This window comes from Anguilla anguilla, chromosome 7 (assembly GCF_013347855.1).
Source record: "Anguilla anguilla isolate fAngAng1 chromosome 7, fAngAng1.pri, whole genome shotgun sequence".
Classification (NCBI taxonomy): domain Eukaryota; kingdom Metazoa; phylum Chordata; class Actinopteri; order Anguilliformes; family Anguillidae; genus Anguilla; species Anguilla anguilla.
Genome location: NC_049207.1, coordinates 15,774,349 through 15,791,638, shown reverse-complemented (window position 1 = coordinate 15,791,638; position 17,290 = coordinate 15,774,349). Strand labels below are relative to the sequence as shown.

Below are 17,290 nucleotides of genomic sequence, written 5' to 3'. Positions count from 1 at the left end.
GAAATTCCAGTTCAGTATTCATGGAAACAAACAAAAACTGCCAGAATGCGGTATGTTTTTGGGCTAGATGGCCATTGTCGCAATCAGCACAAGGGAAAAGGAGTGGGTTGGAACACACAGGAGGAGAAAGAGGAGGGTGGTGTGTTACTGGCTTGTTTTATAAAAAACAATCCGTGCATACTTTAATCCTCATGTCATGTCTATAGGATCACACACTTCAGGAAGTCATCGAAAGCGAAGGATTTGAAACCAAGAACCAAATACTGTATCATGACTTTATTTCAGATTTCAGATTTTAATTTATCCAATTACTTTTTCCCCCATAATATGGGGGGATATGTATAAAAAGGGCTGTAATTACAGCAACGATCCCCTGATATGGATGTAAATACCCTCAAATGAAAGCTGACAGTCTGCACTTTAACTCATATTAATTGTTTTATTTCAGATCCAAAGCGCTGGAGTACCTTGAACTGTGTATCCCCATGAAACTGGTGTTACCTTTCTCGGATATTCATAAGCAACATGAATTATCAAAACAAAATTTTGCAAGTTTCTGTTAAAACTAGTAACTGGGTGGAGCAAATAATTTCCAGTGCTTGAGACAGTGATTTCTGTTAGACTGATGTATATGGATGTCTTTGAACATGAATGAAATGCTCCCACGTTTCATATTTGAGTCAGACCACACTTAAACCCAGGACAGTTATTTTTTTCATAGCGCTGAACCAATATTCACTGGAATCATTAAGATGGACTCCGGTGGACTGATTCTACAGAATTCTGCACACAAAACTGATTTCTCTTCATTTCCATATGTAATGATGTACGGTTCTCCTTTTACGCATTTGTAAACCTGTTTCAGTGCCTTTATGAGATAGGAGGAATGATTCTGAAAACAAAGAAATCCCACAATTTCCTGCGCATTACTATAAATGTAAATCAAAGCAGTGATGTCACTGCCATGACTGTTCCTACAAAACACTGAGTGTATTGTCATTGTTAAAACTGCAGTGGCTGGCAACGTCTGGATGATACAACAGCTTTGTTCTTTCTGGTCAGCATTTAATACCACAGTGATTCCAAACAGGTAAAATTAATAGAAATAGAAAAGATATATAGGCAAGTATATATGGCGGCAAATTCATTCTGAATCCAAATATCAGTTTCAGTATGAATTTCACTAAATGATTATTTTTCTGCAATCATTCAGCACCTGTGTAATTACTTTTGCTACGACTTTGCTACGACTCGTAAGAGACAGTAAAATCAAATTGATTGAATTTTCTAATATTAAAACAGAAAAATGCACAGATGACCAGTGACAATCATAACTCCTGCTGAGAGTGGACGATATCAAGACTCTACAGCCTTGTGGTTAACCATTCCTCATGAACACTTTACTGTTAGACTCCATTGCATGAGAAGAAACAGGAAGATTATTTTTTGAAGGCCTGTGACACTGATGGACTCAATTCATTTAAACAAGTTACACTACATCCGAGGCAGACATGCACCAAACACCATCACAGGCAGTCAGTGGTTTGTTAGATCAAGTGTGAAACAAGCAGAAAAGATGACAGACACAGACCAACCGTACGAGTACAGACGCAACATGAGGATACTTGCCTAATGTTGCTGAGGGACATTAACAAACAGATGGAGAGGGAAAGAGAAAGAAATAGACAGAGAGAGGACAGAAGAAGGATAAAGGGGGATAAAATGGGATAAAACATAAGGGATTACACTCAACAACATTTTATTCAACACAAGCCTTGAATAAGAACATTGTAATCAGACAAAAGGTTGAAAACGTGCCCCCTTTATTCTTTACCCAAGTCTTATCTCCTGAATATTGTACAACAAATGCACAATAAAATATACCTAAATGACTGGATAATACTTAGTGAAATTTGTGTTTGGAGTGGACTGAATCTTCCTGGTCACATCAACAATGTGGGCTTGCCATATGTGGGGTCATGGGTCTTTGCATCAACAGGGCCTGACCCACTGGCTTTTAGATGCAAAATGAATCATTTGTAATGCAGCACACACTGTCTGGTGATATGTGTGACTTCAAATTTTAGTCTCAATTTGAAATTATAATTTGAGAGAGAGAGAGAGTGAGAGAGCATACAGGAAACAGGAAGTGTTTCCATTAGCTAAGGAACAGGTCTGATTGGCTAAGCAGCTCAGTTCTATCCCCACTGCAGGAAGAACAGCCAGGACCAAAAGACAGAGGTATAAAGTAGGTAAAAATACGCAGCACTGGGTGTTCACAAACAGCCGGTCTTCAGTTTACAATAGAAAACCTGCATTGAGTTTTGAGGCCAGAAGTGGTCTGGTTGTTTGCTTCTTAAGACATGTTGTTGATTTTGTGATGACATAATCGCTGAAACGATTCAACACAACTGAATATCTGCAGGTGTAGAACTTAAACAGATCTTAAATTTCAATCCTCTGTGGAATGTTTCAGAGGAGCCACTTGCATTTACAGGGAAAGACATACCTTTGGTAGCAGTAAAGTTACAAAATTTATAGAGCATGATTATTGATGCTATTCACTCAGTAATCTACTTGTCTGGTAAGAGGCAAATCACTGTAGTAATATATCAACACTACAGCTTCACAACAAGTGGGCAAACCGGGGGTCCTGTTCTTGTGTTGCATATGTACTGCAACCATGTGTCGAAAATCAATATATAATATTGAATGCTTATAACCATATTAACAATATTGTATGGAAATACAACCTTATGGAATAAGAGGCATGGTAACTGACCATAAATACTATTCAGACTTCAGACTATGATTTTTAATCAATTTACTTAATGAACACCATGCAAAGGAATCACAAGCACATCTTAAGTGTAAGACTCTACAATACTCACATTTTGCCTGTGTTATCGTATCTCCTATTCTTGCTTGAATATAGTGCAAACTGTACTCAGGCAATACCAGCGCCAAGCTGAAAATACAAACACCTTCATGTCATTTCAATGCATTTCAAGAAGACAAGCCTGACGAGGTACTATATACTCAGTTCCTCGAAATCCATGGCATGCCAGAAGTTTCCAAAGACGTCACACAGTGGTTCAGAGCCAGCACAAAGTTCAAACCTCTTCCCTGTTCCCGGCTTCCTTTGTACTTCACTGAGCATGTTTATAAGTTTGTGCCTTGAAGTTCTCCAGGGGAAAAAATACACTGAGCAAAATAAACAGAAATAACATGAGCTCAGATTTTAATTGCATAAATACCATTTGGCTGGAGGTTCTGATTGGTGGTTGCCAGGAAAACGTTTGTGATGAGCCGCATGTCGCATCAAGTTAATCAAGGAAATGAATCATAAAATGAGAGCAGAAAAGATGCCAAAAAAGCAAACACAGCAATACAGAAGAAATGTACTCATATTACACTGGCTGGTCCTTTTATTTTACTACTGTTTTTAGTCCAGTTTGATGGCTCATTTATGCACAAATTTCGATGCTCGAGAGCTAAAACCTGTGATCAAAGAATGCTGGCAAATGCTGTGAGTGCATCTATGGTTGCTAATAGGTTTAATCAGTTTCATTTGCTGCTGTGTGCACTTTGACACTCCTCAGCACAGCAATGCAGTAAGAAAAGAAATTTGCCTTTGGAAAGAACCCTTCTGACCAGTAATTACAAGTTCACATGAAAACAAATCATGTCTTTGGGTCTGGGGAACATTTTCTGGGAGATAGCAGCGTACTCTGTCCAGGAATCCTACACTCTAAAGAGAGGGGGGCCCACTCTGAGACCCTTTCAATCTCCTACTTCCAGGCTTCAACATATTTCTAAAACACATTTTTGGTGCCTTGAACTTTTAAATGACATTAAATGTGAGTCTGTACACAAGAGCCCAGTTTAGGAAGAACATTTCTACTGTGCTCAAAACGTAGTCACATTGGGTGATGGACTTAAACAACAAACTTCTCAGAAAAAGTCTGGAACGAAATAGGGAAGAATATCTACTACGGCTTTCATTTTTGGGTCGAGTGCCCCGCTCCTGCTACACTATAACCAGAAAACACCCCACACTCTGTTGTGTGACAGAAGATAATTGCCAAGAGCATAGAATACATGAACTAATTTGTGATGGGAAGAGTGACCCCTACTGGTAGCATTTGTCAGGGCCACACACCTTCTCACCTTGCATTTGAAACTGGTAAAAGTGTAATAGTTAATATATATATATTCACAGGCATGCAGCGCCACATGTGTGTACAAGCCAGTTAAATTACTCTCTTTCTTGTACATTTGGACATCATTCAAATAATATTTTCAAAGGTCAATCTGAAGGACGGAATTACGTACAAGCAGGTTTCATGAGCACAGCTCACAATGATGTGCACAAAGTACATTAGGTACTAGGGCACACACTACTACAACCATAAGTGTGTGTGCTGGAACATACTATTCTATTATCCAGATGAACATCTGTACTGCAAAGCATAAGAACTCAAGGGTTGCTTTGTTTCTGCTATGGATTCCTACAATTCCATGCCAACAGCCCGTGCAGTTACCTGTAGTCTGTGCCATTGACAGGAGCCCAAGTGTAGGTCCGGACGCCTCTGTCGATGTACCTCTACCAAAGAACATGCAATACACTGATAAAGAATGAGCCAAAATGTCTGGTCATGATTTACTAAAAAAGAGTTTTGCTTTTAGTTGATTTTCTGAGCTGCTATGCCAATATCCAGAGCATTTTATTTTATTTATTCATGGTCCTTCAACAAACAACCTAGAGTAAGCCAATGACCTGAGCCACATTTTGTCCTGATGCAAAATTCAACATTTATAAATGAACACCCTACATTAGACTGTTCCACACTCACCTCATCCTGAGATTTGACTAGAGTGTTTATTGTTCTATTTCCTGTCTTTCCATCAATCATATTTCTTCTGATCTGCAAATGAAAGAAAAAAAAAACATTTAGAGAATGTCCCCTCATTGATTAAAGCAATCTAGGTGAAAGAATTCTTACCTAAAATAAAAGTCACATTTGGTCATGGGGAAAAAGCAATTATGCATCTAGATAATGACCACCAGGGCATATAGACACAATTTATACACAGTGGGTACAACTGAAATAGCCAGCATTCTGAATGTATACTTTACTAGCTAGCCAGATGATGAATCACAGACTGGAAAATACTGAAACCAAAAGCCATTTGTCGTTCTGATTTTGCATCAGCTGATTGTGCACCATGTGCACCAAATTTCAATAAATCCCTTTCAGACATGAGCGGCTTACTAGGCAGCGGGTGTGAGAAGTGATGAGAAAGTTGAAATATTTCTACTTTTGCCTTGCCTTTCTGCTGCTCTCCCTAGATAATTATGCATTTTATCCCATTATGCCACAAGGTCGTAGTTGTGAATAATCCAGAAGGCTGTCAGTGCACAACAAAGGCTTTATATGTATTAGCAGTTCTTTCCCTGAAATGATTCCAAGTCTACATTATTTTGAAGGGAACTGTAATACAAAGATATATTATGTCTTGCATGTATAATTTTGCAGTCACAGTGAATGTAACTTCATACTTATTCCTGTGATCATGTTCCCTCCCAAGACAAGAGCCAACTGGAACTGATCTCAGTACAGCCCCAGTCCAGACCCCACACCCCACTGTGTGTGCTCTGATGAGGGCTCTCCTGAGCCCAGAACAGCCTCTGCTCTCCTTATTGGAGGGAGAGGCCCCGATGCAGTGCACAAAGGACAGTCTGTAACAATGTGTTTCTCATTAAAATCCTTATTGTATCCTCAGGTCTTTATTCTTCTCCATCTTTCTTGCCCCCTCACTGCTGTTTCCAAGGGATAAACAGTGAGGGGATGATTGTTAACAGCTGCCACACACCGTACATCAGCTGTACACAGTGTCCATACTGCCAGCAGAAGAAAATGCACATGGGCACTTTACATTGGAGAGGCTATGCTTTCCAGCGCTTTATTTGTAAAGGCTATCTTGAGCTTTAATAAACATTGACTTCAAGCAACATTTTCAAACGGAGAGAGAAAGAGGGTGAGGTTTATCTGCAGAGAATGGATATAAACACAGCCAGAGAAACACAGCAGCCAGCGAATCGAGCTGTGCTCCACATACCTCCACTTTGATTTCGTTCTCCAGCTCCGCATCCAGGAAATCCAGGGTAACAGGCTCCTGGAATTTAGGATTCTGTGACAGGGGAAGGGGAGTTTGGGCACGTTATGCATGATGAAAGAGATTTATTACAACAAGGTGTAATGTAAACATTCTCAGTGAACTGACCAAAAACTAAAACATCAGAAACAGGAAAGAAATATCTACTGTATGAGTATTCTCAATGAGTTATTTTGAGTAAATAGTATCAGAAAGATTGTTTAGTCTTCTACTGTGCCAAACTGTATGAAGATAGCTGATGAAATGAATGCAGTGAAATGAAAACGTGCAAAGCACATCATCATGAAAACTAACAGAGGAAAAAGTGAATTTGTGATTAGACATTCACAGAATTTTTAAGAAGCTACAGTGAAAAAAAGTATTTTCCCCCTTCTTGTTTTTCTCTATTTTATTGAATATTTGTCAAGCTGAATGGTTTCAGATCATTACACAAAATTGCCATTGTTGAATAAACCATGACTTCTGCTCTGTACCAGAAAATTCTTAAGGAGAATGTCCGTGAGCTGAAGCTGAAGTGTAATTGGATCATCCAACAAAACAATTTTCCAAAACAAAATTGCAAGCCCACTTCTGAATGGCTGAAAAGAAACACAATTAAAACTTTGGAGTGGCCAAGTAAAATTCCTGACGTTAAACCAATAGAGATGCTGTGGCAGGCCCTGAAACAAGCAGTTTATCGTGTAAACCTACCAATTGTTCTGAATTAAAGCAGTTCTGCAAAAAAGAGTGGGCAAAAATTCCTCCACAGTGATGTGTTTGGTTGCAGTTATTGCTGCAACCAGTCATTAAGTTTAAGGGGGCAATTACTTTTTCAAATTGGTGATATGGGTGTTTAATAATTTTTTTCATTAAATAAACAAAATAATAATATTTTACTCAGGTTCCCTTTGTCTAACATTACATTGTGTCTAAAGACACGATTCCATTAAGTATGACAAATGTGAAATAACAGAGGAAATCAGGAAGGGGAAAAATACTTTTTCATGACACTGTATCAGAGAGAGGGTCTGGAGGTCTTTTGACAAACATTTCTGTCTAAACATGAGCCTATCCAAAATCAAATTCTATCTTGTCATTTTTCTATTTATAATAGCCTAGACTGCATGTCTCGGTTATTATAAATAGCGTGACTCGTGGCCGCATACTAGTCTGGCTTTTGTCACTGTCCTGCAGGGTGACCAAGATAAAAAAAGTCTGCTGGTATTTCAGTTGTGACTCCTTCATTACCAGAGAGTGGAAAATGAAAAACAGCAGCAAGGCACCCATACACTAACAAGCCGTTTACTGTAACTTAGTGTGAAGACCTCAAAGGAAAAGAAAAATGAATGATTTGTGTCATTCATGAGACAGCCAATTCAAAATGATTTCCTTTAAGCTATGATAATGAGTGAGAGAGGAAATGCCATGAACAGGAAGATAAATAAAGAAAACATACGGTGAGGGATTCGGGTTCTTACATGCAATGAATAAAAGAAAGAAAGGGCAGACCAAGCATGCATGACAGGAGAGATGTGGAAGGAAACAGGTTCAAGAAGACAGATTCGTCCCAAGCACCAGGCCATGGAAAGGGGGAAAAAAAGAGAGTCAGAGGCAATGAAATGAAAAGGCATCATATTAATACAAAACACACTCACATACTCCCTCTTTTGAGATTAAAAATGACTCTGGGCTAATCGATTATTAAGTTGCACATGAAATCAATATTGCACTGAGTGAGCATACTGAAAGTATAACGGCAGGGAGACTATGCAATGCAAGGTAACTATACACAGTACAGCTAACACAAGGCTTTCCCAACAGCTGTCTACCACACATTTGGCCAGTAGAAAACAGTGAAATAACTGATGTTGAGCAAATGTGAATCTCGTAAGCGTGACCCAGGCTTACAACATGCATAAATGCTCTTGAAAAGGAAGTGATCTCCGTGGAATTTTGAGTGATCTATTGTGGTATATAAGAATATGCTGCATAGAGCATACCAGTCATTTTTCTGGAAATGTAATAGCAAGTGAAGGTTGGGAAAATTGGTAAGAGCTGTAGTTTGGACTGTGTCTCTCAATTACTTTGCCAAAACAAAAAGTACTTTGAACTTTCTTTAACTTAAGTTTTTAAAAAAATGCTTCAGTGTGATATATTGATTTGCAGTTCAAAGACAAATGTTCCACTTAGTATTCAAATCAAAGGCAGATTTCAAGGCTTTGCAAGGCCATGGAGCTCTTACCACCTGTACAATTGCAAAATTTGTTAACTATTAAGGACACACGAGTACCTTTTGTGGTGGTAATATGGATGAAAATTGGCTATGCAAATTTTTGCTAATTTCTCTTAATGCATTTTTAATTGCATACAGTAGGTTCAAAAATGTAGCACCACCAGGGAGGAGAGAATGCAAAATGCATACAAGCCGTAAGACCTGATTTAATTTAGGTAAATATTAAATAAGAAAACCAGTGACAACTTCATTCAAACGCACTGACATAAGTGTTGCCCGGTGTGTTTATTATAAGTAACTTTGGGATTCTAAGTCACTTGGAAAAATGTAGTTGTAGGGGAGGGGGGGGGCAGATTTTTTTATTTTATTTTAGAAAACGTGGTTGCGTATTCAGGCAAGCAAACAATGGAAAATTTAAGAGGTTTAAAATGTAATTTTCTGTGGATAGTTATGAAATCTTTCATTTACAAAATTTCAACCAAAAGAATTCGTTCCGGCATGCACTTGTGCACAGTGTTTCTCAATAAAATGAAAGATATCACAGAAGTTTTCCACTTCACTGTGAAATCATATGATTTGAGTCTTTGGTAACAGAATTTCAATAATGACTTACAAACAATCATTTTAAACAATCACTGCATAGTCATAGAAGTACTCATTAAATCTAAAATGGAGAATAAAAATATGCAAATTTATGAGATAAATATGATAGTTTGGCTTTGAAAATACAATATTACATTTGATAAATAAATATGGCTTCTGAACACACAAGCTCAAGCCATAAAAGCAATATGACTTGAATGTGGTACACGCATACATACATACACATTGCCTGTGTGTCTGTATCTATCAATGTATATATCAAACCAGCAATCAATTTACAGCAGAATATATAGCGACATTGGGTTTTCAATATTTAACGGCTTATCTTGCCAAAATACAAGTAATAAACATGCAAACTGTCACTCTAAAAATGTGCTACAGGTGTTAAATGCCTATGTGGCTTGCCAAATTAGACCATGCTGATTTCACAGATGATGCACTGGCCAGAACAAAATCAAAAACTAAATTCTCATTTGGCCCCTCTCCACTGAGTTGGCCTCTTGTTTGGTCTACCGAGCTCAACCTGTTTGGTTTGCATGACCAGCCCTCATTATTCAGCGGAAAAGCAGAATTATCCCTGCCATGCTCCGCCCAGGCCAGTCCCACAGGGCTCCCTCCAAACTCTCCAAAGATTGTCAGCTCTCATGAAATTTTAACAAACAGCTTGCAACAGTTTCTGACAGATGACAGATCTGTGCCAGTTGCTGGCTGTGATGTTCCTTCATCTTCCTGAACATGCTAGCAATTGATCTGTTCAAAAAACATATCCACCAACTCTAAAATATCTAATCATTGTGCGTATGGAATACTAAGCAATTCAGGTAATTAGAATGCATTTTGGTTTCTGGCCTGGATTGGAGGGTTTTATTTGCTTCGATATTAATCAATCAAAGAGAGCGCTATTTCCAAAATTGCCAACTTGAAGATATATTTGTGTCAGTCTTCCCTTTTTGGAGACTCCACTGGAAGCTAAAGCCCTGAAGTGATTAAACACTGTGAGCATGTGGTGACAAAAGGGAATGTTGAATGATACGAACACTGGAGCTAACCTAAGCTGACTTCTTTAGAACTGGCATCATTACTGAATGTTAGTTCTGGAAGTGTACTTTCTGTCCAATTCTTAACCAGTGAAACTGATACTTTTGACCAATGTACAACTGTTCAGGTACACTGCGAGGCAGTGTCAGAAAAAGCAGTCAGGCTCCGATGCTCTTCATGCTACGATTCTCATTTTCCTGCACTTCAGGTCATCCAGGATCCTCTGCCAGGTGCTATTCCTCATCCAGAATTACACAATGGATTCGGTGGCTTTTTTTTTTATCTGCAAAGAGGGCTCTTTTTCCACTCTGGACAAAGCAGGGGAGGTCTGCTCTTTAAATGCTGCATATAAGCTCCTTTCTCATCAACCTCACATTGTTAGCATTAATGGCTGACAAAGATGTGCATGACTATTGGGTTAAGCCGACCACAATTATTCTACTCTCTACTTGGGGGGGGGGGGGGGGGGGGGGGGGGGGGTTGCTGGTTGAGAGAGAGGGGGTCTTTGGTTTTGGTTAAATTAATGCTGGCTATCTGGTGCCAGTGTAGAACGATATGTCCGCTTTATGCCAGCATATCATCATGAATAGTGTCAGAAAACTGAAATAGGGAACATTGTTTATAAGAGAATGAGAGAGAGAGGGATAGAGAGACAGAGAGAAAAAGAGAGATAGAGGAGAGAGAGAGAGAGAGAGAGAGATTGGAAGAAGGTAAGGAATAGAGGCAAAAAGAAAAGCTGAGGTAAGCAATCTGTACCTGAAAATAAGGCTCCCATTATACTGATTTCGTCAGCAGGATTCCTACAAGTATCACCTCGAGGTGTGAGGAAACCGGTGTGCAATTTAACAAATGCCTGCTTTTTCTGTCCACCATCCATCCATGACAGGTCAGAGTTCACCGTTTCCACAGACAGGATACATCACACCTAGAGGGAAACCACTATCTAATATACCCACTACAGAGCTCCTGCCAAGCTACAACAGCAGGGAAAACCATCACGGCGGGATGGGTCCTTTGACTGGCTCAGATGTCAGTACCCCTGACAGTGTTTTTGTGGAAGACTATGTGAGTTGGACAGTATTCACAAAAGGAGAATCCAATGACTCCCTGATTAGCTGCATTTGGACAGGAATGGAGGACTTAACAGGAATTAAAAACATGTTGCCGTTTAAGGGAAACTCAATCCCTCTTTCTGTCAGTATCGTTGAAAGCATGACCACCTGCAATTATTGTGCACTGACATACACAAGTTCTCTTGGGTACCATGCCAAATTATTCATCTGTAACTTAGAAAAAATGACTGCCCTTTGGTGAATGTCTTTAATATTAGAATACTAATGCTGGGTTCACAGATCACATCATGTTGTAATGAATCTAAGTGTCTGTACTAATCCACCACTGTAGTGTAGGATTAAGATTCCAACCAAAGGACCCATCCCAAGAGGGGTACGTCTCTGCCTCTTAAGTACCTTCTCACCTCATGGAAGGTCACAGCAAATTTGTTATAAAGCCTGATCCGACGATTGCGTATCCTTTTCTAACAAAAAATAAACAAATGAAATTGCACACATGCTGTTAATGTGAAGACGGAACACATGGCTCCAGACAAATTTTGTAAGAGCTGGAAGGGACAAAATAATAATAAAAAAAACTCGCCAAATTGGTCAATGAACGCTCACGGTTTTTAAAGAAAAGTTTGTGGTGGTTGGAATTATGAAATTATTAAAATTCATTAAAAACAGACAAGTTGACATTTCTGGCTGGGAGAAAATTGAGAACAGAAACTGGTTGGAACACATTCATCCACGGTGGTGGAATTGCAATGTTTTTGAAGTGCTGGACTTTTTTTGATGTCGACATCTCCTGCCCTACTCATTTATCGTACTGATACTGATGCATTGCGTAATATTCACTGCAAGTAATCTTGCGATTTCATGGCAGACCATGAGGATTCCTATTGGATTGATTATCACTGCGCCCACAAAACTTTGAGAACATTTAAATATGTGCACCAGCCAATGCAGTAAATATAATAAAAGGACAATTTAGTTATACGTATCAATAATTGTTCAATACCAGATCTGATGTACAAATATTTGACACACCCAGTAAAATTTAGTTTACTTCTCAAACTGAGTATGGAAAGAAAATGTAATTTAATAAGTTACTTGTACAGTAAGTGACAGTTAAGGCTAAACGTACAGTATATGGAATCCTGGCCCAGGGCTAGAACTAGCCTAATGTCCTGAAACATCACTATTTTATGGCAGACTTAATATTAAGCATTCTTTCTGATATATATATATATATATATATATATATATATACATATAAATACAGGCATTTAAGAAACCAAGTACAGTACAACAAAGGGAAAATGTTCTGAAACAATACGAACATTTCGTACTGAACACTGATGCAGAGAATACTGAAATAACCTTGAATAAAACTTGCAACTGATTTAAGTGGACTATTGTAACAGCATGTGGATTTTCAGTAGGCTTAAATATTTTGGCCTGACAAACTGATCCAAGGCAGGCCACACGCTGACCCAAAGACTGGAAGTGGGCAGAGAACCCTGGATGTTGGAAGCTGCCAGAAACCCTTCCCAGCTGTAGCAATTCCTCAATCCGCACGATGGTCACGGTCATAATCCTTACAGAACACTCTGAAAATTCTCTCATTTTTATCTTTTAATTTCACCTAAGGTCCTGAGATCTTTCTTTCAAAGCCATTTTTTGGAAGTTTTTATGAAGACAACTGGGAGATATTCGCACACTGATTCGATTTTTAGTAGGTTTTGATCCAAAAGACAGTCTCCTTTAGGAGTACTAATAGAAATTACAAGGTGGATGAATGCAATATTTCTTAAGCCAGTTTTTGATTCCAAAATGTATCATACATTTTTATTGCCCTCTGGATGCCTATCATATATCAACAAGATCATGTTAAGAATATGCAGATCTTTAGATATATGTCTATGTATTATCGGTTTCAAATACTTGAAACAGATGAAACAAATTCAAATAGCTCCTTTGTTACTAGAGAAATAATAAAATACACATGGTCCCTAAATATCCAGGCAAAAAGGCAAATGAAAATATGCCTGCATGTGTGTTATAGAAAGGGCCACCAGTTTGTCCCCCCTAGTTTTCTTGCACTGTACTTCATTCCTCCGCCAGACAGTTTGCAATTATTTTATTTTAACTGTGTAATCAACTGCTTTCACTTATCAGTTGCTGTGCTACTTAATTTCTGAGTAACAATGAAAGCCAGCGGACCCTGCAACTCTCCGTGACCGAGAGACAGGTCCACTGGCCCGAAGACATGCTTTCTGTAGCCTTTTAAACATCCATAATCACTTTCCATCCTGGCTCTCCCCATATTAGGTCAATTCATTGTTCTTATAAATGTCTCAATTAGAAACTCAATTGTACAATTAGTGACTTGGCTGTGCCATTGAGTGCCTATATAATACGAGTTCAAATCCCTGCAGGTCACATGGTGAAGACAAACTGGTGGGGCTAGCTAAAAGAACATACATGCCACCGTTCTGCTGCTTTCAATGCAGACAGAATCTCAGACAATAACATGTGGTGTGAGTTACATGCAACATGCAGAGCACATAGCATGGACAAAAGGTGAAGAGCAGGTGCTGATTGCAGAATAAATGGATTGTTCACCGAAAAAGGCTAAGCATGAATTTTCATACAGAAGGTAAAAGGTCAATAAGAGCACTAGTGATCTCGACTGTGATCGCTCTCACTTAAGACGTGATTAGCAATTTGCGCAGGCGTTTCTACTTTACAAGAAAACAAAAAGCAAGACCAAAATATCTGAATGCAGTTAAAACGCACACTAACTGACGTGACTTCTCTCTGGTGACAAGTTAAGAAGCAATGCCAGGGGATTAGCATCACTTCAATACTTAATCACTTTCATGCCACAATGTTTGGACTGAAAACCCGCAGACACGTCACGTCCCGTAAGAAACCGGAAAAAGAGGGGAGCAGGGCGCCAAACTAAACACTGGCCTGATGTGGCCTGGTGATACTCTGAACTTTACTGAGCACTTATTCATTGGGAAATTATTTTGCCTTTGTTAAATTCAGCAATGCTGGCAGAGACAAACGGTACCTTTGGTTGCAGGTTGGGATGAAGCAGCACATAGCCGTTGGGGTTGATTGCAAAATAATATCCATTGGGGCCGATCTTTGGAGAGAAAGAGAGTTTGTGAGAAAGAAGGCTGCTGCTATTCTGAAGGCAGACTTAGTTTCTTAGTCACTGGATAAGGCTTAATGGGCTAGGCCCTTTTCAAAACATAAAAATGCATTATCTAATTATACTCTGGAGAAGCCATTTAGAATAATACAGAGAATTCTGGGACACTGTTTTCTCATCTGGAAACAGTTGCGTAGGCCAAGTGCAGATCACAATCACTTATGGAGCAAAAATAAATACATTCAGATGCCTTTAAAGTTGGGGAGGCAGAGTATTGCAGCCTTATTTCCCCGTTAAACCCAGAGATGTTAAGATGGCAGGAAAATAAATTACATCTAATTTAAAAAGAATTTAAATTTTTAATCAACAAACTTCTAGAATAGGAATTAAAATTTTAGGTTTATAACAATTTATGTTTTATGTCACAGTCCAAAATGTATTGTCAATTTCTATATTTCACATGTCCTGATGCACTTTGTTGGAAATTTGTTTTTAAAAAAAGGCTAAATAAAATCTGCTTGCACTCCAGTATTTAGAAAAGCACACTTTTAAATGAATGCTAATCACAAAATCATTATTATTAATGATTAATTTCTATTTATTCTGAACTATTTAATTTTTCAGCTTTGCCTCTTGACTGTGCCATTCATTCACACACTAAGAGCACCGCATCATATGTGTGTGCATGCCCAGGAGCCAGGCACCTTTTCATACAGCAAGATTACAGGAAAAAATGAGATTTATCTACTGGTCATAATTCATGACAGTTAATGGGTTGAACCTATAGTGTTTGGCAGTATGTACAGTATCAGTCCCAGTTTAGAATAAGTACATGTGCCATATGGTGGCCAGATTACTTGCATTTTAAAAGACACTCCAACAAAACAAAGTCATGTACAAAACTATTTTGTTTTGTTCTTAGGTTGTATATTAACAAAATGCATAGTTGTACCGATTACTACAATATGTGCAAATTGAATACATTAAATATCAAATAGTAAAATTGCATACTTAGCGTCCTTAAAAGAAAAGAAAAGAAAAACAGGAAGGCAATCTTTGAATTGACAAAACTGAAAAAGTGTGTTTCTCTGCTCATTTCTTATTTGTAGAGAGATTTCATCAGACATTTCTAAATGTTTTTGTTTTTTTGGTGCCACGGGCGCTTCTATTCAAAAAGGAAACTAAATCACAAACTCTTTATTGAGGACTTTGACACAGAACAGCAGAATATAATGCCATTTTCCACTCCATTGGCTAGTTGTAATTGCATAGAAATTACATTTACTAGTAGTAATTACATTTACTAATAAAACTGACAAGCCTAATTATCTGTTATGGCATATGGTGCATTACAATTGAACTGCACTTCTAAAATGTCCTGTTTAAATTACATTGGTAAAGACACATTAAACACATGCTTGTGTTAATTTATGAGGCACTTACAGTGAAACGTGGAGTTAGCCTTTTAATGTCATCCAGGGATACATCGACGCCCATCACTCCCAGGGTCAATTGATTCTGTAGCTCAATAAAACACAAAAGATCTATGACTGTGATGGCAAAAAAAAAACCCCAAAACATTTAGATTGTTCAAACTGGAATATGGCTGGCCAGAAAGATTTTTGAATATGAATCTACTGGTTTTTTTATGGAAGGGAAAGTTACATCATCCCTTATAACACAGTAATCGAGATTCTAGTTCAGTTTGGGTATTTCCCCAATGAGCTGTGCCCTCTGTACAAATGGAATTTAAGAGAACAGGATAAAATCATACAGTATAAGAGCTTAATACCATTTCTGTCTGAACACCAACAGTGCTTCTGTGTTTTCATTCAAACAAACATCATCGCTCCTTTTCAGTCCTGTCATAAGGATGTTTTTGCTATTAATTTAAAAATAATAATTTTTCCCTAAAAATGACTTTATTAGCTAATAAAAAAAAGAGAGAAGAGATGTGTCAAAAACAGCACCACAAAACCTGATGCTTACAATTCAAAGTTTACATTTCAAGAGGACCTGCATTAGATCAACATGAAACCTTAACGTTGACTTATGATAAATTTCAAGTTTCTGTCCTAATTTATACAAATATAATCCAGGAAATTGAACGATTTTCAGAATCAGTTTGCCAAACTGTTGTTTTAAGGAATAAATCTAACACTGTTACCTGACAGTATCAAATGAAAACCCAAAGTTAAGGACCAATCGAGACCAGGGTCCTCTTGCAGTGGCTAAAATTCCAGGCAGTACCTTTTTTAGAGTTCCGTCTTTTTCATCTTTAGAGAGCGTCTTGTTGAAAACTGGCAGCGTCCCTGTAATAACAAGGCCCAGTTCCTGCAAAGGACAAATGAATCATAGACATACATACAAATATGGAGAAATAAAGGATCAAACAAACACAGCAAATGTGCTCTGCTCTTATTTAGAATACACACCAAAATATTTTTTCTTGATTTGGCACTGTATTCCACAATTTTTGATTTGTAATCAAACAATTCCCATATGGTTAAAGTGCACAGTCTCAGCTTTTATTTATGGGTACTTTATACATTTTCATTTTACTATGTAGAAATTACAGCTTTTAAATTTTTTATTTATTTATTTTTTTTAATACAATTTTTATTTATAGCCCCCCATTTCAGGGCACCATAATATTTGGGACACACTTTGTTGCACATACTTTACATGCAATGAGAATGCAATGGAAAATGTGTCTATGTTGATGCCAGATGTCACAGTGTGTGTCTGACAGCATGTCCTTATCTGCTTTAAAAACTGACAAAGACATCAGCTCGCACTATGGCTCAACCTTAACTTGCCGAGTGAACATCTGTTCAGTTTCCAGTAAGAAGAAGAAAACAACAAACACCAGTTCAACATCCTACTGACCATAGATAGTGGCTGTGGGGAGTCATTTATGGTAACTTATTCAGAAGAAGTTTATCATTACTTTATTATGCTAAAACAGTAACAGGAACTGAGTGATAAAAGGGGCATTAAGGCTCCGTTGATAATGACCATAAGCACGTAAGCAGT

General features: G+C 38.1%; 1 protein-coding gene across 4 annotated transcripts in view; it reads right to left on the bottom strand.

Annotated features, from left to right (window-relative positions):
• LOC118232093 (voltage-dependent calcium channel subunit alpha-2/delta-1-like) overlaps window positions 1-17,290 on the bottom strand; it is a 128,971-nt gene that overhangs the window by 20,044 nt on the left and 91,637 nt on the right. For 2 of the 4 annotated variants that reach the window (XM_035426710.1, XM_035426707.1), the window contains exons 16-23: window positions 16,505-16,588; window positions 15,698-15,772; window positions 14,171-14,245; window positions 6,124-6,195; window positions 4,857-4,928; window positions 4,545-4,606; window positions 2,892-2,968; window positions 1,630-1,638 (exon numbers count right to left, since the gene is read on the bottom strand). In XM_035426710.1, the coding sequence (XP_035282601.1) occupies window positions 1,630-1,638; window positions 2,892-2,968; window positions 4,545-4,606; window positions 4,857-4,928; window positions 6,124-6,195; window positions 14,171-14,245; window positions 15,698-15,772; window positions 16,505-16,588 (526 nt within the window). The remainder of the gene's footprint in view (window positions 1-1,629; window positions 1,639-2,891; window positions 2,969-4,544; window positions 4,607-4,856; window positions 4,929-6,123; window positions 6,196-14,170; window positions 14,246-15,697; window positions 15,773-16,504; window positions 16,589-17,290) is intronic. The other 2 variants (XM_035426709.1, XM_035426708.1) reach the window with 2 other exon arrangements.